This window comes from Vanellus vanellus, assembly GCF_965231255.1.
Source record: "Vanellus vanellus genome assembly, chromosome: 7".
In the NCBI taxonomy this organism is placed as follows: Eukaryota; Metazoa; Chordata; class Aves; order Charadriiformes; family Charadriidae; genus Vanellus; species Vanellus vanellus.
Window position 1 is genome coordinate 16,661,522 of NC_138912.1, and position 25,802 is coordinate 16,687,323.

Genomic DNA, 25,802 nt, shown 5'->3' on the forward strand with positions numbered 1-25,802 from the left:
CACAGCTCACTGCACTGCTGTCCCCGGCAAGGACACAGACCTCTGCTGGCTTAAAGGCAGGGGCTGGACATTGAATTAGGGAGGGCAGCAGAGGGGGGGAGGTTGCGCAGGACCCACTTGCCTCTCCCAGCCCAGCAGCAGGGGAGGGCCACCACGGGGCTTGCCATCTCCTCCCCAGCCAGAGCACAGGGCCCTGCCTCCCATAAAAATCAGATGCCTCCCTGCCTTTCACAGGAAAGGGACCCAGCAAGAGAAGAAGGGGATCTTGTTTGATTTATTAGTCTCTTCCTCCTTCCCATCGTCTGTGGCTCATCCAGCTGTAGCGATAAGGAGAACAGCTATGAAAGGACACTGCTGGCTGCTGGGATCCCATCCTTCTGCCCACTCACTGCCTGAAGACATCAGTCCTTTACAAGCACCATTAAATGTGTATCCAAAATGTGGCAGTCTCCTCCATCCTTTGAGATTCTGTTCCCTGGATAATACAAACAGTTGCCAGAAAAAGAGTATCCTCTCATCTCTGTCTGGGCCATTATCCCTTTATATTTGCTCTTTAATATTTACTGGGTTCACACAAAGTGCATGCTCTGGAAAGAAAAAAAACTCAGCTGCAGCTTAAAGGACTCCAAATTTAGTAATTGCTGCAGCCCCATCGACGTGAACGGTTAGCCGGGAGATTTCTCCAGCACTTCACGTGCCGTGGTATTCTGCTTAGGTCAGACTGTAGAAAACATTCTGTCCAGGGGCACCAAATCTGGAGTGTCTGTGTAGGTGCCAACTGCAGAGGCCTTATGAGTCCACCACGAGTTCTTGCAGGTCCTTTCCCTCCCAGCACCCAGTAATCTTGGTAGGAAACAGAGGCGGCCAGAGAGATGCTGATTCATAGAGAGGTGAAGCACCCGAGGGTTTTAACACACCTGTGAATTAGCAAGAGCTAGCCCCAGGTCCTGGCTCCAGAGCTGGTCTTGCAGCCTTACCTGTTAATGTGAGGTTGCTGTATGTGTTTGAAAACTGCTCCTTTAACAAAACCAAGTGCATCTGAGCTGCCTTTTCCCTCTGTAGCTCCAACATTATGTCAGGATGCTGGGCGATCTTACAGCCTTTCTGCTTATCCAGGGCAATGTCGCTGCGAACAATGTCTACAGCAAAAGGGAAAGAAAAAAGGGAGATGGCCAAACCTCAGCTTTCATTTTCACCAGACACTTGGATCAGAATGAGCCAACACAACAGCCACACAACCATCACTCAGCATGAGCACCCCAAAAAAGGGTCCAAACCCCTGGGATCCACCTACCCGATGAACCTCCTCTGCTCGAGTCTCTTTTTCTCCCACAGAAAGCTCAAGTTATTGACTTTAATCTGCTAACACAATCTACCACCCCTTCCATCCTTCACCTGCCTAGCAGGTGATCTCTTACAGCGATGACCCCTCCCTTTCAGGAAAGTGCAAAAGTCTCCCGACATTTATATTATGACCCTGTTACTGGTGTGTTTGACACTAAATAATGACAAGAGACTAAATCCCACTCTGGTGACCCCTGGCTTCCATTTACCCTTGCCTGTCAGAGAGATGATGAAGAAGGCTTGTTCTTGCCTTGTTTATCCTCGCTGCAGCTATCACAGCTAGAGTTAGGTTAGCATGGCTTATGACTCTTTGGACAGGTCTCTGTACCCTTCTAACTCCTGGTATTCAATTCAGGAGGCAGGAAGGGTATTTAACAATTGTTCTCTTCACATATGAGCATTTTATACATCATACTGTGAAATAAGAATGAGATATTCTCTCTCCTAGAGCTACTCACCTGCTGGGGAAATTGAAAGATGGAGGTAGCAAGGCGGAACAAGAATCAAGATGTGTCCAGTCTCTAAACAGGAGGCGAGCGGTGCAAACTAGTCCTCGCAAGGTCCCTTTCTGAGTTTAATAAACTCTGTAACGTGCTCAGATCCACAGGCACTATATGCTGTGTCTAATTCTTACAAAACCTGAGGCGGCCAGCGCTGATAAGGAAGGATGGAAGTTGGAGTTCTTCCATCCCATTGCATGAGGTCACCCTTTGCATCACGAGTTTGCGCTTTGCTTGGTTTAATTCTCATCTAGCTAAAAGTTTTTGAAGGAGCTTGCTGTCAGAAGAGAGTCACGTCTTGCTCCACACATACTGTCTAGCTCCATTATTGTTATGCACATCAAGGAACACCAAAGTTGTTTCCAATAGTCATGCTCCTGTCTTTCAAGGTGTCAAATCTCAGGTGCAGCAAACCTAGGTTCAAAGTTCTGCTAGGTCTTCGGCTAGCAAGGAACCTCCGCCAAAGGTGCGGTGGTGGACTGAAGACACATTATCTTCCTGTCTCTGAGCCTCATCCTAGAGTCACTATGCTTGTCTTGCCCAGGCTCTGCTCTGTCTGTCTCTTTACTGCATGGTTTGGGATTAACACAGCTTCTCTAAAGCCTGTCTAGAAAAGACTACTCAGAACAGTAATGTCATTAAAGCCCTTGTAGTTAGGTACACGATTTCTCTCCTCCACCCACAGCTAACGTGCTCAGGAATGGAGACAGGGTAGCATCCAGCTAGCATGAAAATATGCCTCAGTATTTCCAAAGCCAGCACAGGGCCTTCAATGAGGAGAGATGAGATGGAGCAAGAGGAAGAAATAATGTTCCTCTGCAGATAATGAGCACAACCCCCTCAACCATGTGCTTTTGGTGCGCAACCCCTTAGGTAGAAAGCTAGTAAGATTTGAGCCTACCCAAATTCTGCCCAACTAATGAAGCGGTATGATGATACAATCCTGAAACCCTATTGTGTGAGATATTTGGAGAACTGATGATTGAGAAACACAACCTTACCCCTCTCCCACACCAGAAAGGCTATTACTACAGCTACTGGTGTCACCTGGAGCTCATGCATAGTCATTTACCTTCCTGGGCGACGGATTTCCTGCTCTACAGAACTGATCACAACAGCTGTACACCCCCCACACCCAAGGCAAAATGGAGCAAAACACATCAAGGAGGCCCTGGCAGTGGAGAAGACAGAGAAGCAGAGAGGTTTAAAAATAGACCATCAATAGATGGTCTCCAGTTCTCTTCAAACTGCTATAAGGGAGTCCAGGCTGGGTCAAAATAACTTTGTTTCCTAAAAGGCTCCTAAAATTCAAACCAGGGCCAATGTGGACCCATGTGAGGGAACCATCAGCATGGGACCAGGGTCCCTGCCCTCCCTGTCAGGGGCCGGGACAGCACCTTGGAGAGTGCAAGGGGATGTGGCAGCAGGCCCTGTGCAACACCCTTTCCTCCGCCTTCAGGGACCACAGGTCACAGCAAACACATGGCTGTGACAGGGATCAGCACAAGCAAGTCAAGCCACATTCAGACAAACCCTTGGTCTTCTCTTAGCTGTTGAGGTATAGGAGAAGGTGTGCAGGGCACAGAAAGCGGGGGCACTCTTCTAGCAGCCAGCTTCACAGGGTTCCCAGAAAGCTGCCAGTGTGGACATTCAGGAAGCAGAGGCAAGACATGCAAGGTCCTGGCTTCTGAGATTGATGGAGGGCCCAAGAAACTTGCCCAAGACCTAAAAATGGAGGTGGACCCCGCATTCATTATAGCTCCAGTTTAAACAGTGGGCAGATGTCTGGGATATGGAGCACCTGAAGGAACCCAGTGCCTGCTCATCCAGAACCCAGCAGGCTGTACTCGGTGCAGAAGAAGAGGGAAGGGCACCTCTGCATCACACTCTTCTGAAACATGGAGGGAAGAGGGGTGGTAGGCCACAGCTGCTGGAGGCTCAGGGGAAATCTCAGCAAGAGCAACCCAGGGGGAAAGAGCCAGCAAGGAGCCTGCAGCCCTTAAATCTTAAAGGAAGAGAGAGAAAAGGGAAAGACACCAGGAGCACAAGGAGGAGGGTACCCCAGGAGGCGCTGGGCAGGGCAGCTCCCAAGCCGGTGCTCCAGGAGAAAGACACTGCCCTCCTGAACGTCGATGCGACAAAAAAAAAAAAAAAAAAAGAAAAAAAAAAGAAATAAACTACCCAGCAAAACACGAAACCAAGCAGCTCTTGCCAGAAGTGCGAAAGAAGAACTCCAGATGTGGGAGCCCCAGAGGACGCCAAATGGTTTCCAAAGCCGGCAGACGACGAGCTCTACCCCGCGGGGGCCGGGGCCGGGCCGGGCGGGCCGTGCCGTGCCGGGCCGGGTCAGTACCCTGGCCAGCTCAGGCTCCCGCCGCGGCGGCGGCGGCGGCGGGGCCGGGCGGACCCCCGGCGGCGCCGCGGCGCTCCGAGGCGGCCCAGGCGGCGGCCCCGGTCCCGCAGCGGCGGGTCCGGCAGGCGCCGTGCGGAATGGAGGGAGCACACCCGTGTGGCGGTCAGGTGAGCTGCGGCTGGCGGGAGACACCGGCAAACGGAGAGGAAATCCCGGCGGCGGGGGCGGGCAGCCGCCTCGGCCCTCATCCTCGGCCTGACTCCCACCGGCCGGGAGCGGCTGGGATGCCGGGCTCCCGCAGGAGCTCGCCCCTCGCCAGGCTGCCAACCCGGGACGGAGGATGCTGCTTTGCAAAAGGTTGCGATGTGTTTCCGAGTGCCTGCACATATCTCTGTCCCGCCTCGGGATCCGTACATCTCCAGAGTTACACGCATGCCACCTACGGAGGTCACCAAATCTACCAACGGGAATTTTGAGGAACAAGTTAGAAAACACCCCTCAGGAGCGACACAGGCACAGCAATCCCATCCCAGGGCAAGAAAGCCACCCCCGGACTGGCTGAGCTCTAGCAGTCCCTTTCTGTGAGTCGCCTGCACCAAGGGGTTGCCCTAACCGTTTCCCACCATGCCAGTACCAGATCAGAGAGCTCCCAAACTCCAAAACCTCCAGGATGACACACAGCACATGCAGACAGCTCCCAGATGCCTGTTGCAGAGGGCTTCCCTGACCCACAGGGTGAGCTTCTGCACATGGGAATTTACACAGCATCAGCATGGCCTGTGGGCAAGGGCCTGTCCGGTGGCTCATGCCACCATCTGCCCATAGGCGATCCCCTTCCAGGAGTCACTGGAGTCATGGAGTGGGCAAGGGCTATTGCAGCTGATCAGCTGGAAGATGGGAGGAGGAGGGCACAGACCCAGGTTTATGAGGATAGGGCAGAGGGATATGGTTGTGGTCCAAGGGATGTGTGACGGAAGGTTGAAGAGGAGAAGTAACTCATCTTTCTGTGTGCGTGTGAGAGCGAGCACTGCTCACAGCCATCGCCACTCCAGCAAAAGCAACAGCCACCACTGCTATGGCACCAGAACAAGGTGAGTTTGCCCATCCTCCTAATGGGACTGTTTGCTTCAGCTTTCCAGTCTTAGAAAGTGAATTTAAAAGGAAAAGAAAAAAAAAACAACAACAAACAACCCACAACTATTTTATGTTCACAAAAACTGAATATTCTTACTAAAAAATTGGAATATTAGAAAATGGCGTTAGCGCAGAAGTTAAAGGGATGTTTAATAGGTCACCAGCAAGTAAAAATTGTTATGAATTGCAGGTTGCCAAACTTGTAAAATACCTACTTTTTAAAAGAAACACATTTTTAAATGCTTTCAAAACCAGATTTGTCTGCCGAAATTATTACAAAACGCCCAGTGACTGTGAAATTGGGAACACAACTTCTATTTAGAAAGCCTGAAGATTTCTCAAGCCAGAAACTGCATCCTCATCATGTATGTCTTCAATAGGCAAATTTCTGACACATTAGTAACATTCCTTTCTTTTAGCTGGGAAAAATTCCCTGACAATGAGTTCCACAAGTTATTTCCCGCTATACATATATTTTTAAAAAATCATATTTGTTTGTTTTATATGTAATAATCCCACTGGATGCTCCCTATTTCTTGTGTCATGAAAACAAGGAAATAATCATTCCCAAATTTTCTTCTCTGTGTGCCACTGAGTTCACAGCATTTATCAAATTCTCAGTCACTTTTTCCAAGCTGGAAAAAAAAGACACCTCATCTCTATGACTGAAAGCTGTGACTTTGATCACTTCCATCACCCTATTCTACACATCTATATTCTTTACACTGATTAGTGTGTCATCACCTACTTTCCTTATAGCATAAGAATGTTCTCAATGAGTTTCTCCAATTCTTTTCTAATATTCCTAATATTGGATTCACTTTTTACTTCCCTAAATGTATTCAGTGACCAATCCATAATAAATTCAAAACATCTTCCCTGAATGACAACTGATAATTTTCAACCTATAGCTGTATATGAAAAGTCACACACGTTTCCCCCGTGCATGTAACTTTGCATGAATTACTTTTAATTCATAAGAAGATGATGCAGCATAGAAAGAAGTGTGGAACTAGAAAAAATATGTCATGTTTTCTAGAGAATTTAGAACATTTATTATAAAGAATCAAACATATAACAATAGAAATCTTTCATCTCACCCATATACCAGCAAATAGCTAACAAATCAGGATCTAATTGCCTGATTGTACCGTTTCCTGCAGTTATTAAAGCAATTTTCATGCATGATTCTAGCAAAACAGTTTGAAATTTAAAAAGAAAAAAAATGGAGATAAATAGGCAACCTTTGGAAGTATCTCCCGCACAGGCAGTACCTCCCTCACTTTGTGTAAGGTGATTTCTACAGCCTTTTTTTTTTTTTTTTTTTTTTTTTTATAATTTCCGAGGAAACAACTAAGCACTGGAGCTCCTTTCACAAAAATCCCTGCCAGGCAGTGCAGGTTGCAGCTCCTCATAGGGACCATCCCTTTTGGTGGCAGAGAACCAAGAGATGTCCCACCTTCAGGACACAGTTTTGGAGGATTTAACCTGACCAAGGCTGAGGCTGCTGCAGCCCTACCTTCCTCTGCAGGCTTTCCTTTCCCAGCACTGTCCTCTACACCTCCATGGTCACGCACCATTAATCCCTTCAGGTGGCTGAACAAGCTGAAGAGCAATCACGTCTCCACCATCAGGTTTTTGGCTAGCTGAGTTCCCTGAACTGACTTACCACATAAGCTCAGGCTCCAGGAATGGGAGAGGGCAGGAACATGCCAGAAGGGGCAGAAGAGTGGGAGCAGCAGCCCTGGCTGAGGTCAGCTCCAGCCCCTGTGCAACCACACGCACATATCAAGGAATCCTCAGGTCGTTTAGCAGTTTATTATCTTCCTTTCCACTCGATACCCAAGAGCCTGGCACATCCTCTAAAAGCACGGCATCCTAGAAGCCGCCTGCGCAATACAGGCTGAGCTACGGAGAGACGGCGTTCCCACTGCTGCACAAATCTCGCGGTTCAGATGCAGCGCCAGGTACCCAAAGGCGTCTAAAGGAATGGATCCCAGACTGAAACGACGCCCACAAAACCTATGCCAGGATTACACAGCATAATGTGAAGTTTCCCACGCTATATGGCAAAATCTCCCAACTAGTATGGAAGGCATAAAAACCACGTCTTTTTCCTTTTTTTTTTTTTGTGGTAATTGGCCATTTTTCCAGATACCCAGTATCCTCGCCAAAAATGGAGATAAAATAGAAGGAAGTAACTTACTAGCAATTAAGAGAGTATTTTTGAAATGTGTTGTCCATATGCACTTCAACTCAGAAACTTTTCTGACGCACTACCTACAGCATGCATATGGGCTCCCCTTCTCCTCTCCCTCCCATGACCCATCCACTTCTCCTTTTCTCTTGAATTTTCCTTCACAGCACATATGCACAGGGGGAAACTCTAAGCAATGTTTATGCCACCATGGGTTGTCCAAAGCTGATCTGTGTGGCTTCAAGGTGAGAGGCAGTTGAGGACCACCCTGCAGATGAGGAAGTTCCCCATTAATCCACCAGATGCATGCTGTAGCACCAGCAGGGAGCTTCCAAAATGGGCTTTAGGTTCAGGCACTGAGATAGCACCTGCAGCATCCCTTGCTGAACCAACACCATGTCTCCACACCACATGTAACACACCGACACCAAGCTCCAGGCAGCACGAGTCAGGTTTTAGTAAACCCAGCTTCCAAAGAGGTTTTGTACCAGCAACTAGAGCCTGAGCAAACAGGCAGCCCTGTGCGTTTGCTCCCAAAAGGAGATCCTCAAGCCTGTTTTCCTGCAGACCAATGTTTCTTATTGTCCTGTTCCTCAGACCCACCTGGTCTTTGACATGTGTGAGGCAGCTGAAAGGACAGGCAAAACAGACTGCTTGGTAGACAATGCAACAGCAAAAGGAGAAGAAACGTCTACTACATAGACTGAGCATGAGACCTTACATCTTGGTACCTGCCCAGTGATGAGACGTGTGCCTATGGCAAGACAGAAACACATCTCTGGATAACAAAGCACATCTCTCAGCACAGCTGGTGAGGAAAAAACAACTCAGCAGGGCACATACCGAGAAACACCATTTAAGGGAGAGAAAAGTCTCTCAGGCTAAAAATGTTACACCTCTTGATCACCAAACATCAAAAAGTCTCTGGCACAGCCCCACCTCCCTGTACCACAGAGCTTGACATACATTAAACTGGTTTTCTGTTTCTAACAGACCTTAGGCTGGCCAACGTCATATCCAACTAGGGTGAGCTCAAGGACTGACCGCGCAAAGCAGGGGCTGCACGGGATGGCAGCCCCCTGGTGTACACTACAGACGGGGGTGTTAATGTAACAGATTAGTTAGATGACCTTCTAATATTTAGCAAGGTTCAGGGGGTACATATAGCCATGCTACCATCAACGGGGACTGTACACCCTACAGCTCACCTTAACCATTCATCATAGGCAATCGCTTTTGCAAGTTGCTCTGTCAGGTACAGACAAATCTGCCACCAGGTGATGAAATCGCTGTGCCAGCTTTATATGCAGTGCTGAAACAAGTTGCCACATGCCCCCTCTTCATGGGCATCACAGGCTGCCACCACAGATCACTCACCACTTTGTTACCTTGACTGCCCAAACATGACTGGTCTGGACTGGGGTGAGGCTGTTCAGAGTTACAAAGGAAAGATGCCGTACACGCCCCGTATTACACAATACTTCCAGGTTTGTGCTTCCAGGAAGAATTTGTACAAGAAAAGAATGACCCTGAAGCCGAAAGGAAACACCTTATTTCAGGAAAAAGAAGCACATTTTAGATACAAGTCAAAAGCAACTACTATAACCCTCAGAGAGCACATGTGCTCTCCGTGAAGGAAAGGAGAAGGGAAAAGATGGGCTGGTGAACCCAAAGGCAATTTTCAGAAGGTGGAGGTATGCACGGCTGTAACAGTTTGAAAGGGAAATAAATATAATTTCAAACAGAGGGGAAAGAGTAGGGCGAATCTCTGAGGAGGCTTGATCGTCAGGAAGGTGGAGCACTACAGAGATACAAAAGACCAAAGGCAGCAGTGAGGAATACCCAGTCTGGAGGGCAACGGGGTGGCAGAAGGGGGTTTACAGCACAAAGATCTCCGCACAGAGATTCATGCAAACTCCAGCAGGCATTGTCACAGGGCAGGGGATCCATGAAGGATGCTGCAAAGCAATCCTGTTGCAGCTGCTGCCTCTCTGAATGCCTGAGACGGCCACACAGGGGTGGCCTGTGAGCACGCAGAGGAGTGCAGCGTGATGTGAACACCCACTCACAGAGTAACTGCAGTTCTCTGAGCAGTCTTGTACACGTGTCCTTTGCCCCATTGAGTTGCTGCAGCTGAGAGGAACATAAGATGCGCCCTTCCCTCCCCGTCTATGCGCAGGCCACATGGGAACGCAAGGCACGGGAACACCCAGGGGGGCTGCAAAGAGACCCCAGGCACTGGGGTGAGCCTGTGGCACCCACAGGGTGAAGAGGCAAAAAGACAAACACTCAAAGCAGACACCAACCAAGCTATCACTTGTCACGTCACTAAAAATCACTAAGGTGATGCATAAGATTTAGAAATTATCTGATTTCTCTTTTAATTATTTTCTGACATTTTTAACGAATCGAGCCCCCCAGCTTCTTCCCCACTCCTGTGCCACTACAGCTTAGACCAGAAATTTCAGAAAATAGATGCTGGGCACACAAAAGCCCACAGACATGGAAAATAACCCCAACCACCCCAGATAATTTGGGGAGGAGGAAGAGTACCTAGCGGGATGCTTGCTGGCTTCCCCCCTGCTTAGGTGCTGATTGCCATCTTTTTTCTGTGCTGTCTGCTCAGACTGTAAGTTCCTCGCAGCAAGGGCATCTGCTTGCACGTTTGCGCATGCCCTGATCTCCCCAGCAGGTCCTGGGCCAGCCACAGATGAACGAAAACCAGATCAGTGCTCCAAAAGGAGAAGATGGCTGCTCAGACCCAGCACAGCGGGGCAGAGAGTCGCAGTGGCATCAGGATTTCATTTTGGAGAACTGGATCCCTCTAGTGAAGCGCTCAGAGCAGCCTCAGAGCAAAAAGATGCGAGCTACCAGCAACTCTAGCCCTGGAGTTTGCACACAGATCTTAAGAACAAATATGAAAGCTTTGCTTCCAGGCAGGAAATCCCTTTTACCACACCTTTCTGATTTACACTGATGCTTGATACATACCACGTGTCCCCTCCTTCCCTCACCCACATTCGCAACGGTCCTGTTCAATATTTAAGCGATGAAAAGTTAAGACCTGTGGTTACAACTTCTATGAGAAGCTTCGTTTTGAAGGGCTGCTACATTTCAACTTTATTGCCACGAGGAGAACTGAAAAAAAAACAAAAGCTTTCAGTCCTTCCCTAACATGAAAGCTGTTGTGAAGACATTTAATAAGTGTAAGTTCTCTCCTGCAAGCTGTTGAAATATTGAAAGTGGGAAAATTTATTCCTACAAATGTTTTGTGTGAGTCCCATCCACAATTTTATGCACTACACTTAATTTCTTCTGTTCAAGGTGGCTGCAACAGGTTTGGTCAGCATTTTCTCCTGCAGTGCATGTCAGTACACAGAGCTTACAACAAACCCTTTGCCTGAGATTTGTTAAGAGGAGAAGGAAAAACAAGGAATAACATTGGGATTGCTTTGGCTAGGAGACGAAGCGAAAGATGGAGCACGCAAACTTACCCACCTGCCTGCGTGTGGGAATAGAGGGACATTCATCTCGGTGAGATCAGATGTTTTGGGGGGAAATAGCGAGAGCCATCAGAAAACTGGCAAATGCATCTGCTTTTTCCATTCAGCACTGTGCTGCTGACTAGATCTCTGCAAAACTTCCTCTGTTCCACAGACCTGCCCACTGGGATCTGTCTGGCATTAATTGGCCTTCAAAATTACTTATGGAAATATCTTCAGCTAATTTTTGTAAGCCATTGAGTAAGGAAAAAAAGTTTCTTTTTAAAAAACAAGCAAGAGAGAAAAATCAATAAATTCTTGCATACGGACATGGTATTCTGCTTCTTAAAATAAATGCCTGAGGACGGAGACTTGGCCATGACTTTTCCACGAAGTTTCTTTGTGTGAATTAAGGGCCGCAAAAGGTGAAAGCCTTTTGTGTAGCTGAGGACCGGCGGGGAGGAGGGCAGAGCCGTGAAAAGCCCTGGGCCAGGCGGTGACTGTCGGAAAGACCGACGATGGCAGAGCGCTCCAGCGGGGGAGCAGCCCGGGACGGGCACCGACCGGCGGCCACCGAGCGGCCCAGGCGGGACCAAGCCCGGCGGGGTGGTGGGGAGCCCCGGGTCTGCGGCGGGCGGAGAAACGTGGAACGACGCCGGGGTCCTTGGGGAAAGGCAGTGCTCCCCGAGAGCCGCGGGGCGGTGCGTGCTCAGGCATCCCGGGGATGCGGTACCCGGTCCCCACCAGCAGCCGGGGCAAAGCCCTCCCTGCGGCTGGTGCTGCCCGCTCGGGGCTTGGGGAGCGAAGGGAACCGGAGAACGCGGCGGAGCGGCGGGGGGTATATGACAAGCCCCGCTCCCCGGTGCCGGCCTCTTATCCCCGGGGGTCGGCATCCACCGGATCCACCGGCAACGGGCGGGCGGGCTCCGCCGAGCTCCCCGGCTCGGGAAGGAAAGGGTAGGGGGGGAGGGTTCCCTGTCCGGTGCCCAGCAGCAGCACTGCCCGGCCCCGGCCGGGCGCGGGGCAGGCGGAGCGGAACCGCCCGGTACCCGCAGCCCCCCGCCGCCGCTCCCGCCCCCCGCCCCGGCCCCGGAGCTCACCGTCCTCGTAGTTCTTGAGGTAGTAGTCGGGGCCGGGCCCGCCGCGGCTCTTGGCCGGGTTCTTCACGTTGTGGAACTGCAGAAAGTCCGTCCTCTTGCCCGCGAAGCGCAGGAAGGCGGGGGCCAGGCCCCGCGCCAGGGTCACCAGCCGCCGGGAGCTGGGGAGAGGGGAGAGCGGGCTGAGGGCTCCGCGAGACGGGACGGGACGGGCCGGGACGGGCCCGACCCTCCCTGCCCCGATACCGGCAACGACCGGCGGCCGCGGGGCTCGGGGGACCCGCCGTTGCCCCTCCCGGCTACTGCCCCGCCCGGCGCCGGGTACCACTGCAGCGGCTCCCGGCTGCTGGGGGGGCTTTGCGCCGGCCGATCGGCGCGGCCCGGGAGCGGGAGAGCCGCCCCGCCCGCCGGTGGTGGCCCCGAGGCCGGCGAGACCCGACTCTTCCCCCTCCCTTCCCTCCATCCCTCCCTCCCTCTCACCCCCCCGGACAAGTGCAGCGGCGTCCCGGAGGCAGAAGCGCTCAGCGCCCCCCGCGCAGCTCGGCCGCCCCAGGCGGGACCGTGCCGTGGGCCGAGCCGCCGGGGAGGGGAGGAAGGCAGAAGCCGGCCCGGCTCCGCTTCGCCCGCGCCTTCCCCGGAGAGCGGAGGCGGCAGCCGAAGGGACCCCTCGGAGCGGGCGTGCGGAGGAGACCCGCTCTCCCTCCCCGACTTACCCAGCAGGGAGAGGGGCTTTCTGGCTGTCCCAACGCCTCCAGGCCGCGGCCGCTCCGCTCCGCACCGCCGGTGGAGCCCAGCGCAGCTGCAGCCCGGCTCTGCCCCCCTGCGCAGGGCTGGAAGTCCGGGGAGCGGAGGGCTCGGAAGACCTGGCCGACACCCCGCTCTCCGCCCGTCGGGACCTGGGCAAAGCTCGGCTCGGCAGGCGGCCCCGTTCCTGCTGCTGGTTTTTGTTGGTTGTTGTTGTTTTGGTTTGGTTTTTTTTTGTTTGTTTTGGTTGTTGGTGGTTGTTAGTTTGGTTTTTTTTTGTTTTTTTTTTTTTTTTTTCCCTGTGCTGCCTCGGCCCCGTGTTGTGCTTTTTTGTTGGAGCGAAGGGAGCACGACATTTTTGCAGTCATAACTGATAAGTCTCCGAAATGCTTTCTCCATTGCAAACATGTGCATCTTAATGGAAACCATGGCCTCGCTCCCTCCGTCACAACAAGCGCCGCCAGCAGCGCGGAGCCCGGCGGGGCTGGGCGGCGGGGCCGCCGGGGCGCCCCGCGGGCGGCGTGGGGAGGGCGCCGGGGGGCTCCTGCCTTACCTTAAGAAATCGAGCCAGCCATCATGAATGATGGAGGGGTCCAGCTGCAGGGAGAGGAAATTCTCACTGATTATCCTGACAGGGCTCTTGGTGTTGACATCAAGGAGAATGAGAGTTCTTCCCTTCACACCTGGAGGTTTCTCCACCGGCAGCGCCCTCCTGTCCCCGGCCTGGGAGGGCAGCGAGAAGGTGGCCATGAGAGCCAGCCCAGGTGCCATCAGGGCTAAGAGCCCGGGGGGGCAGGAGCTGGGACAGGGCATGCCGGAGAGCAGGAAACCCCTAATTAACTCGCTGTCTGCAGGGGCTCGCTGGTGGCTAATTGTCCTTATCTAAAGTGTGGGGCGCTCTGCCTTTTTTTGCAATGTTTTGGTGCTGGTGGAGGGGAACTCACGCCCCTGACCAGCCTTTCTCGCAGCCGGTGCCAAGACTCCTTGCAGCCAGCACCGCCCCTTTAAGAGATGCAGGCTCCAGACGTTTTTAACTTTTTGAAGGTAAGGGGAGGCTCCTGGTTTAACCCCCTCGGCTCGGGGCCCGCCGGCCCTCCGCAGCCCCGCCACCACCGGGCTTTCGCTTTCCGCCGGCTCCGCCGCCCACCGGCGGCCGCTTTCCACCGCGGGAGCTCCTGGACCTCGCAAAACCGGGCCGGAGCCGGGACACCGAGACACTGGGGAGTTCGGCGGCCGCCCAGCGCGGCCCTAGCTTGTTGCCGGCTACAGGAACGGACGAGGCGGTAAGGCAACGGGGACGGCCCGGTATGGGGGAAATGGCGCGGGGGGGGAGGGATAATCACCCCGGAAAGAAAAGCCCTACCCGCGGGGAGGGTTCGCCCCGAGCCGAGCCGAGCCGAGCCGCGACCCGCGGTGCTGGTCGAGGCCCCCCGGTGCTGAGCGCTGACCGCTCCGCGGGACCCGACGGGCGCACCGGGGCTGGGGGCCGCCGGCAGCCCGGAGTCCCGGCATGGCACAGCACGCTCAGATCGCCCTGCCCGGAGCCATCGGCTCGGCCAGGCCCGGCCGGCGCACCAAGGCCGCTCGGGCACGGCGGGGAACCGGTGCGTGGGGAATCGGGCCGCCCTCTCCCGCCGGCCGCAGGGCCCAGCGGTGTCCGAGCCGAAGCGGGGAAAGGACAGGGGCGGCGGCAGCAGGGCCTGGTGTGGAAACGTCTGCATCGAGGTGCAAAGGACAGCACGGTTCGATGGGACCGACGATGTCCCCTGCGCCGGGGCCAGCCCGCCGTCGCTACCTGCGGGACGGGGGCGGGATGGTCCGGGCTGGGCGCGCCGCGGAGGCGCAAGCGGCCGCGGTTCTCGGCGCTGGGTACAGGCTGGTGGCACCCGGCCCGGGATCGGTGGCGGCTGCCGAGCATCACGGGAGCGATGTCCAACCTCAGGGACCGTCCATCCGAACCGGGCATTCTCCACCGTCAGCACCGGGCATCCTTCCCCTCCCTCCCAGCAGTCGGTTCTCGGGATCCCGCACACCAGCAGCCGGTGAGCTGCAGGACACGTAACGCGCCCTACCGGGGCCCTCCGCCTCCACCGTGGCCCGTCCCGGTTCCGCCTTCGCCCGGGCCGGGCGGCACGCAGAGCCCCGGTGCCGCTGCCCGGCCCGGTGCGATCCGTCGGGGCCCCGCAGCCCCGGGGATGGGCCGTCGGCAGCACCATCTGCTGGTGAGGGGCCCGGCGCGGCGGGGGAGCCGGCACCCACCTGCGGACACCCCCCGCGCCGGGGTCGGGAGGTGCCGGGTCTGCGGGGAGCAGCGGGGCTCCGGCATAGAGGCACAAATCGCTCCCGGAGCCGAGCCGCACGGTAGAGGCGGCCGGACGGCGGGGACCGTCCTCCCCGCCGCCCACGGGGAGCCCGTCGGGGGTCGAGTACGAGCGGCGAGTGCTGCAGGGAGGTCGTCCCGGGCGCTTCCCGCTGTCCCGGCAGGGCTCCCCGCGGTGGGAACCCCTTCCCGCTCCTCCCGGTGCCCGTGCGGAGCCACCTGCGCTCCTCGTCCGCCCCAGCCAGGGCCCGGGAAGCGGAGGGAACGGACCCGGTGTCTCCCACGACGGCAAGTCCCGGAGCCCGGTGCGCTCGGCGGAGCCCCGCAGTCGGGCCTGGGTCCCGGGGAATTCCGCAGTCAGCGCCGTCTCCCATGGAAATCTCCTCTCCCCTCTCGTCTCTCCCCCCCCCACGAAACGCTTCAAGCCCATCTCCTTGCCCCGCCGCCAGCCCCGGGTTACCGGGGCACGCAGTCACCGTGCAATGAACGGTAACGGGAGGGAAGGATGAAACGTACCTCTGGCTCTGCTAGGGGCGAGCAGGGAATGCACAAACCGGGATTTGTCGTGAAATCATCCCGCTAAGGCGTAAAAGGGGAACGGGGCTCAAAACGCGCCTCAGAAGGGGCTGCCGTGGCTGACAAAACGCAGCAAAGGGTCTCCCGGAGCAGCGGGGCTTTGAGCGCTACAAGAAGTAAGAGGATCCGGGAGAAAAGGCTGTGCAATTCCAGCTGAGCAAAGCCCTGGCATCCCGGGACAGGAAGAAGGCAATTTAAGCCTGGAAATTTGTGTTCGGCTGCAAACACTTCAGCCGCAGTTTGCAATAGGGCTTAAAAGTGACCCGGGACCTAAAGCCTCCGTTTCAGGAGCTGCTCGGTTTTTGGGTCACCTCCACAAGAGGGACGAGAGTTTCTGACAGATCTCGTTATTTTATAATTTTATATTATTTTTTTCGTGCATTATCAGAAGATGTCAGTAAGGCTTCAGGGGTTATTTGTTGCTCAAATCAGTGTTGTGGGTGCAGGCCGAAATTTTGTACTGTGCCTTCTGCTAGGGATGCCTCTATTTTAAACCGAAACTCTAGTGTGTTTTGCAGTAAAGGACACGAAAGAAAACAAATTGTCCCGTTTAACCTCCTTTATATTTTTTTTTTCCTTTACAAACAAACTACTTTGGAAGAGAAATGTGTTTATTCTGAAAGTTCCTCACAATTAGTCTCTGCTTTGAATGCAATCTCCGGATGCAGTGAAGCCACTTATCTGCGGAGATATCACCAACAACATAAAGCAGCCGGGAAAGGAGCAAAAAGTCTCCCAGCTGCCAGGGTCAGCTTCCAGATTCTGGGAAGACGGCGCTAAAGGAAATATTCACTTACCTGTCTCAGCTTTCCAGACTGACACCTGGAACATGCCCCGATCCGGTGGCCTCGGAAAAGGAAATTGCACCCCACTTCGGAGCTGGCTACAGGAATGGCAAGCCGAATCTAAAAAGAAACTGGTTTGGGCTATTTTTTGGTTGTGTGGTTTTGGTTTTGATTTTGTGGAGGGTTTTTTTGTTTGTGGGGTTTGTTGGGTTTTTGTTGTGGTTTTTGTGTGTGTGTGTGTGTGTGTTTTTTTTTTAAATTGTTTTTTTAATAAATTGTAGGTTTGCTATAGAAGCCATTTAAACGCTAAAAAGCTTTGGTTACCTGCGAGGGCTGGGGCCGCAGCGGAGGTGGAGAGAGCGCCGGGATGCGCTGCCGCCGCCGCCGCCCGGGGAGCCCCGGGAGCCGCCGCTGCCGCCCTGCGCAGCTCGGGGGCGGCCCGGGAACCTGCAAGGGGAGAGGCGGGGGGGCCACGGCGCACCTCCTTCCCAGTCACAGCAATGCACACCAGATAGGAGGTAGCTCAATTTACACCAGCTGCGACCCTGGCTCGCCATCCGCAGGGGCAGTGAAGCGCCGGTCCTTTCTTATATTACGGTAATTACTTTAGAAAGCCTGACTCACGTAAAAAGTATCTATAAAGATTTACTCGCGGTTTTGTCGATTTGGAAATACGTTTCTCCATTTTCCATCTACTCTAAACTTGCTGGTTTTAATCTCCAAAACAGTCATTGGGAAAGAGAACTGGGGGAGGAGAAGCATTTCTATAAAGAGTTTAACCAAAGCACATTAAATATTTTCCCAACATCACCAAATAAACAACAATCCTCCAGCTCCCTATAAACTATTTAAAGCATGTCATATCATCTCTTCTGCTCTTGCCAATGTACTTTCCTTTTAATTTATAAGCCGATTAGAGCAGGGGCCTGTCTTTTTGCATGTATTTGCAAAATGTCTGGCACCCTTTCAGTCAGTTGCAGTTCACAAACACTTAAATCTGCGTTTAACTTCGTTAATATAGGTAGTAACTTCAATTTTTCCTCACTTTTGTAGAGCTACTGCCTGTGAAAGTGCTTGTTGTAAATGATCTGAGAAGTTGTTGAAGGGTTTCAGCACAGAAAATCTCTTTGGATGGCAGCACTGATACAAAAAAAAGAAAAAAGAAAGAAAAAAAGGAGACGAAAAAGCACAAGGGAAATTTAAACTGAGATCTCAGGCTGTATAAATTGGCCCAAAAGAAAATGGGGAAAATCTCCTTCGGAAGAACACTGTTAGTTCGCTAGAAAATAAACTTCTGCTCATAAATGATGAAAGTTATTATCATCAGAGGATGTGCTGTACCAAACAAACCTCCATTAGGCTGGGAAGGATAAAACAGGCTAGACAGCCTTTTTTTTTTAAAAAAATCATCATGTCTTTGATTCCCAAGATATCAACCATGTCTGTTTCTGTAGTGCTGTCAAGTAAACCTGAGTTATGGATGCTCTAAAAGGAGAAAATTCAGCAAGTGAAAATTAAGAGCGCTATCCATAGATACTTCACCAAAATACACTTTCTTTTCAGACTCTTAAATTCCTGCCCTGTACCATGGTGTGACAGTTTCTGAGAAGAGCAGCAAGACCTGTGAATGTGGTCATCAGAGCACGCAATTGCATGGCAGATTCTTTTTATTGAGGTTTTTGCTCTTTCTGCGCTGCAGTGTCCATCACTTTCACCACAAGAGCCTTAATGTCTGGAATGTAACCTCCTAAAACTGCCAGTGCCTCAAGGTGGGTGTTGCACAGTCTGAACTCTACTGCTGAAACCATTTTCTAGCACGTTTATGTATCACGTCTAACCTGAACAAGCAGGCAGAGGACAACTGCTTGATTTAATACAGTATCCGTGCTTTGCTCTTTAGCATAGGTGACCTGGGAAGTTCTGTAACGAGCAAATACATCTGTCTGGGCTAGGAGGACTGGCTGGCTAGGGAGCTCAGCGACAGCGGGAGGAAAGCAAGCCTACTGAGAGTGCTTCCTCCCTCCATATGTGCAAAAAGCAAGGCATCGATCAAAACTAACTGCCTGGTCAGGAAAAGCACGCTTGGCAATGCTGTCTTTGCATTTTTGCCAGCATGAAAGGAACACAAACTGCGATCTCCAAATCTAGCCACAGGAAAACGGAGCACGGTGGTGCCAGGCTTTCCTTTGAAAGTCAAGCTGTACTCGCTAGCTGCCTAATTAAGAAACCTATAAAAATAAGGGATGGGGACAAAAAGAAGGCACCAGTCCTATAAAGGCTGCGAGTGCAGGCTCTCCCTAGCTGGCACACCATGAGAAGACCCATCAGAAACTGGGGGGATGAAGTTGAGTTTGAGGCAGCTGCTGATCAATGATTTTTTTTCTTTTTGTAACTTAATTCCCATTTCTGTGAGCAGTTAGCTACCATGTACTCTGCTGGAATAAACCAAATTTATTATTTTCCTTAATCTGTCTAATTTGATGCGTGGTCCCAAAAATACTCTGACCAACCCAGGGTACCCTAGTCCTGCAGATTTGTCTATGGAGAGAACTAGTGGGCTCCCAAAGTGTCCATCTCCCAACAGGTGTTTCGAGGTTCTTGAAAAACTGAGATGCACCATTACCAGAAAGCTGTGAGAACGGCTCTGGAGGCTGGTCAAACCAGGTGGTGTCCCAGCAGACAGAAATCCCCTTTGCCCAGTGCCTCTTCAGCAAGCAGAAAAAAACTTCCAAATAATGGCTGAGTGTGTGTAACAACACTCTTTGACACAAAACAGTCTTTAGATCCATGAACTTCCCTGTACTCGTCAATGGCTGGGTGTGATTCAGCTTTCATCTTTTGTATCTCGAGTAGAAGCAAATGAGGCAGCAATTTGTCATAGTCAAAGAGATACAGAGGACAAACACAACAGTGAGACCCGGAGCTCTGCAGCGCTCCAAAGACCACAGTAGCCTCAGAAACATTTTCCTCGAACTGAGCTCAACCCTGAGGTACAGGGAAATGTGTAGAATTATCCTTGTTTCACATCATCACGTGAAAGCGAAGTGAATACGCCAATTTTACAAGCTTGAGAATGAATGTGAGCAAGCATTTGTCCCACCATCTGGGAGGAGATGATAGAGGTGAAGGAAGAGGGAATACGAGGGGGATGGTAAAAGTTCACAGAGACCTTCTATTTTTCTGGAGAGATGCTTCACATTCCAACAGCAAAAATGAAGGAAGCGGACATGAGGAGTAGATCAGAGAGGGGAAATAGGAAGATGGATGAAGTGCAAGGCTGGAGGAGCAAACGAGTCAATTATGAACAAGAGGAAGGGGCTGTGTGCAGAGACCAACGAGGAGATGGTGCTCAGGGGAAGAAACAGCAGCCAAAATGCTCTCAAATCATAGACACTGCCGGGATGAGGAAGGCAGAAAAAAATCATAATCTTTCAGGTAAAGATAAAATTGTAAACTTCTGTCCTCCGTATCTATTTGATTATGGCACCTCTGTCACCAGCTCTGTCAGGACAACTGAACGTGGCCCTGCTATAGACACAGACAGGAGAAATCAGCTATGTCAGAGCTGCAGACTGTTGGTTTGCATAGAGAAATTGGAAGCAAACTATGAAACTCGTGGCTAGAGAGCAAGAGGAGGAACCACTAAGAACTGTGGGTGATGCCTGAGAGCCAGGCAGGTAGATGAAGGAGAAATGAAGTGAAATACCAGTGGTGTAGAAGCAGTGGATGCTCAGGATGAACCCAGATGAGGAGGATCAGAAGTGAGCACCACCAGACGAGGGAGAAAGGCCAGCAGTACTTCACTGAGCTGTACTAACGGAGCAAAGAGGAGATGGGCTGATGCTGAATAGACCTTAAAACAATACTCTGCTTCCATTGTCCAGCATAAGCTCTCAAATAAATCCTGAAAAAGCAAACATCCTTCTGCGCAAATTCCAGTAACAGCAGTTAAGTTCCTGATCTGTTCCTCTTTAAGGCAGTGGTAGAGTGACGAATGTCTGCAAGCACCACTCGTAAGGTTAAAAGTACAGAATCTGGGAATCTCTTTGGGATTCTCTAACCATGCAAAAACACAGTCTGCCTGCAGCTTCACACAAATCTGACATAAACCCCATCCCTCCTCCTGACTATGACCAAGCAAATAGTTCCTTCCTCCGTCTCAGGAGCAACGGGGCAGCGGAGGAGTGTTCATGATGACAAAGAGCTCTGAGAGAAGCATTTCCACAGCCCTTAGAGCAAAGTGGCCTCACCTCAGCGCTGCTTCGGGGCTGGCGGGGCTGCAGAAGCGAGGGGAAGGCTCAGGGTCCCTAGCCCAGGCACAGTACCTTATCACCCAGAAACAATTGCAGGGAAAGAGCATATATTCATAGCACAGACATCTCCTTTGTCCTTTCTACCAGGATCTGGGTGTTGCCTGGTTTCTTCTCCCTCCAGAGTTTCCCTTCTGTTAGCCCTTTAGTAACAGCAACGTGGAGAAAGCTAAAAATAAAGCTGTGTAAGCAATGTAATAGGCATGCAATTGCATGTCTATTTTCTTTGAAAAAAAATGATGCTTTATTTCCTGTACAATGGAAACTACAGTTTGATGTTACAACTATTGGGTTTTGACTGAATGCAGAAATTTGACTTAAACAATGACAATTCCCCCTGAATTTAGTATTACCATATGTCACTGATTATATATTTAAGTTGCAGAAATGAATTAAATTTCATGGCTTCCTCAAGTTAGATTCTCTTGGAGTGGACTGTCTGTTGTCATTAACCAAAATCCTTGGAAAACAGTTTAAATCAAAACAGCAGACTTTTGGTATCATTTCAGAAGAAAATTGGTTATCACAAACCAAGCGCTTAACACGTCATCATCCAGAAGGCTGGGTAAAGCTTTGCAAACCTGCAGCAGCCATGGTCAGGATAGAGAAAAGGGGTTAAAATTGAACACCACAGACTCAGAGATGGAAAAAAAAAAAAAAAAAAAAAAAAAAAAGACACAGTGCACTGTTTGGAGCTCCTTTGCCTGGGGTCTTATTCCTTCTGCCTCAGAAGTTATCATATATCCCACATCTCAGTGCTTACTTCACTTACTTGGAGAAAGTATCTTCTCTCGGCTTGCTACAGAGCGTTAGTGACAGTCACATCGCACACATGTTCCAGGAGAAGCCAGCCTTGTGCTTGCTAGATTTCTTCCCGCTTTCCGGGGGAAAAAAAAAAAAAAGAATCCAGATTTTCTTTACTCCTTCTGTTTCCCATCATGATTTGGATTGCTAACATTTCTATCCCCACTAGCAGTCCCCTGGTGGCTCCTGGCCCTTTTCTAGAGGACCAGCAGACCCCTTCGGCTCCCATCAACCAGAAAGGAAGCAAATTGCAACCTACAGCCTCTGGGAATCTGGCTTCAGACCTTAAAGTCAAGGTGATGTGAAAGGACTTTACAAAACTTCCCATGGCCACGTTTCCCACCTCCTCCAGGTCCTGCCTGGACCTGCACAGTCAAGAGCTGGAAGAGGAAAGCTGCAATCAGAGATGTCCCCGCTGCAGGGGATGTGGATGCTGCGACACAGAAGGAGCTCAGTGGTGGCAGACACGGTGTAAAGCAGAACTCGAGCAGTCCTGGTGAGGGGGAAGCAGGTTATTACTCCTAACTGAAGAGCAATGTCATAGGAGGAGAACAGGTAAAAGAAGGAGACTTCAGCATAAGAAGAAAACAAGGACAGCTGTGCCGTGCTTGCTGAAGGACTCACCAGGCAGGATACAGCCGGGACGGGCCTCAGTGAGAGCCTTGCAAATTCACGACATACTTTGCCAAAGAGTCAATCAATTGAGTATGTGCTAAAGCTCAGTTTGTTTTGTCTTATTTGGAGCTTTGGAAGATATTTCCTATCTTGAATCATTGAACACGCTCCAGCCACACACCTGCAACTTCTGGAGCGCATCCTCTCAGCGAGAGGCTGGCTAGCACGTCGTCACTTATGCAGGGCAAATCCTACTGAAAGCACATCAGACCACAGCTTTCGCACCAGTTTACTTTTACATGTAGCACATGTAAGCTCACATCTGGCAACAACACAACTATGTCCTGATCGAGATGGAGCTCATTGCAACAGATGGTGTTTGATGATGCAGGACCAGGGCAGCTCCACCCCAAACTGAGCATTATTTCTCTTCCGTGTTTTTACCCTCTCTGGCTACATTTTTGGGGGAGTGGAGCTATTGGCACAAAGGCGTTGCAGTCCCCTTGAGACCGTATGCCATGCTCAACCTACAGGTCACCGCCCAGTCCTAACATCCAGGTTATTTTGCTCCCCTTGAGGTGTCTCACAGAATCACACACAGAATCACAGAATCATCAGAGTTGGAAGGGACCTCTAGAGATCATCTAGTCCAACTCCCCTGCTAAAGCAGGATTGCCCAGAGCACATTACTCAGGACTGCATCCAGGCGGGTCTTGAAAATCTCCAGAGAAGGGGACTCCACAACCTCCCTGGGCAGCCTGTGCCAGTGCTCTGTCACCCTCACCGTAAAGAAGTTTTTCCGTGTATTTGAACGGAACTTCCTGTGTTCTAACTCATTGCATGAAGCTGCATCCTGACACAACTGTTGTATTGCACGTTAATAGAACACGAGGTTAGCAATACTCTGAACCAGCTGCTACAGATAGTGCCTCCAGTGGAGGAGGAAACTTTCTCTCCAAGCACACAGTAGCTCTGCCAGCATGCACGCAAGCAGTACTGGTAGTTAGCAATCTAACAAGCAACATCTGGCGCCCATTTTGGGCCAAAGGATGGAAAAGCCAGCAAAGAGCAGCCTCCACTGCCACTTCTCCAAGCCCGAGAGTTTCAGCCTAAAGGGAAAAGCATTCAGGAGACAAAAAACAGTATCGAAATGAATGTTCCCGCGACTCTGAAAGATACAAGATGTGACCAACGTCTCTGCAGCTTTATACGGCTGCTGTCCGAGATTTTTTTTGCCAGAGGTTTATTTTGCCACTAGAAGTACGGAGAGAGATTGCCACCTTGTGGTTCCTCCTCCTGCAGTGCCATGTGGGATTTTTTTTGTTTTGTACTAGCCTAGACCAGCGGTTTCCAAACGGCTGTCCGAGGATTTCTGCTGACAAGGGTACTAGGGACAAGAATACTTTCCAAGTACTTACTTAACTAAAAAAGCAAGCCTGTAATTCACAGCCTTCAGTTTCTATGCTGAGAAACTCACCACTAGAAAATCTTTCAGGAATCTAATCTGCAAGTTAATAAAGATGAGTAACTACTGACACGGGTATACAGCTTCCAAACAGCGATCCAAAATGCTGTGGCAGTGCTGCACAAAACCAGATTGGCTTTACAATATTCACAGCATCAAGAAATCTGTGAGAAATTCAATGCTGATGACAGCCTGCAGTTTCAAACATTTGGGATGGTCTCAGACAGTAGTTCCCACAGGGTCCTAATAAGGAAGGAGCAGCCATGTGCTCGTCCCCACCACCTGCAGGCAGAAAGGCAGGAGCAGACTGAGCTTGTCCTTCGTCACTCCGGGTACTGCTTAGGACAGTTTGTAAGATCTGTTCCTCGGGTGGTGTAAGCTGGGGTCAGGTGAGCCAACAATGCACGATCACAGCCCAGAAGGCCGACCAGATCCTGGGCTGCATCAAAAGCCGTGTGGCCAGCAGGTCGAGGGAGGTGGTTCTGCCCCTCTACTCTGCCCTCGTGAGACCCCACCTGGAATACGGCATCCTGCTCTGGAGCCCTCAACATAAGAAGGACATGGACCTATTGGAGGATGTCCAGAGGAGGGCCACAAAGATGATCAGAGGGCTGGAGCACCTCTCCTATGAAGACAGGCTAGAAGTGTTCAAGGCCAGGTTGGATGGGGCTTTGAGCAACCTGGTCTAGTGGGAAGTGTGTCTGCCCATGGCAGGGGGGTTGGAACTAGATGATCTTTAAGGTCCCTTCCAACCCAAACCATTCTGTGATTCTATGATAAAGTTACCAGTTGGCTCCTCCATAAACCATGCCCAGGTAGAGCACCAGGCAGCTTTTCCCCACTGGAGCTAGGGGGCAGTCAGAAAGGAGGACATCAGCAAGAGCTTGTGAAGCAGCACACGACCCCTGTGAAATCCCAGGGAATTAATCACATTTGGAAAAAATTTAGCTGCCTCTCCCAGAGAGGGTGAAGAGTCTCTCCTAATACAGCAAGGAACAGATCTCCCTGGCAGCTTTTCATGCCTATCTCCCAGCTGACATACTGACACAGAAAGTGGCCCATTTTCATGGGTGCGATAATGAGCAAATAATCAGAACTTTTGGAGCACTTCCTTTTCATCCATGACATTTTCTGACTAGTTTCCTGCTTTTCCTCTTGTGAGCCTGTTATAGTTGAAAGCAACTGACTCTTCCAGTTCCCCAGCCTCATTTCAAGGTTGTCGTGGGTGTTGGTCCAGGGAAGACTCAAAAGGTTCGACAGTCCCTAAGTGCCTTCTTCAGCACATACTTCTGAAGTTGATAAACCCCATTTGCGTATCATATTCTCTATCAGGTCTAGACATGAGAATAAATGTTAGCTATAGCGTGGTACATTTGTTTCCTACCAAGACTGCAAACCTAACGACTATTCACCCCCCATTAAAAATAAATAAATAAATACATTCAGTCCCACGGGAAGAAGGGAGATGAATTTTAACTGAAAAGCTGAAGAGTTGGGCCTCGGCTGGTAACAGACGGAGGCTGACCCCAAATCTCAGCTCTGCATACTGCTGGCAGAAGTCTTTCAGCAAACCTCGACCGCAGCCGCCGCCCCCCCGACCCCCACAAGCAGTGCCCGGCCGGCCCTCACCGCGCTCCCGGAATGACACCGGGATCGAGCGCGGGTGGCTGTGGCCGGGCTCGCTGCCCGGGGCCCGCCGCCCTCTCTACCTACCGGGGGTGGTGGTGGTGGCAGCCCCGTACCCCCGGGGATGGACTCCCGGGCAGCCCCGCTGCCGTCCCACCAGATGGGGGCGGGGGGACGACCGCGCAGTGCCGCCCGCCGTGAGGATGCTCCCGCGTGGGCCGTGCCGGGGTGGAAGGCGAACCGCCCTCCCCCTCCACCGGGGGGGTAAGCGCCCCGGCAGCCCCGCTCCACCGGCCCCTCCCGCCGGGGCGCTGCGGGCCGGCTCCCGGTCGCACGTGGCGCGGCGGCTGCCCGCCCCCCCGGCCCACGTGTGCCGCCGTGCCGCGCCGCGCCGGCTCCCCGCTGCAGTCCCGGTGCGGCGGGCGGGCGCTGCGGTGCCGGCGCAGCGGC

The 25,802-nt window shown here is 51.9% G+C and overlaps 1 protein-coding gene across 1 annotated transcript in view; it reads right to left on the reverse strand.

The window, feature by feature from the left end:
• HPSE2 (heparanase 2 (inactive)) overlaps window positions 1-13,664 on the reverse strand; it is a gene marked incomplete at both ends in the record, with an annotated part of 112,093 nt that extends 98,429 nt beyond the window's left edge. The window contains 3 exons of the mRNA XM_082486029.1: window positions 978-1,139; window positions 12,111-12,268; window positions 13,405-13,664. Coding sequence (XP_082342155.1) covers window positions 978-1,139; window positions 12,111-12,268; window positions 13,405-13,664 — 580 coding nt within the window. The remainder of the gene's footprint in view (window positions 1-977; window positions 1,140-12,110; window positions 12,269-13,404) is intronic.
• Between the last annotated feature and the right edge of the window lie 12,138 nt (window positions 13,665-25,802).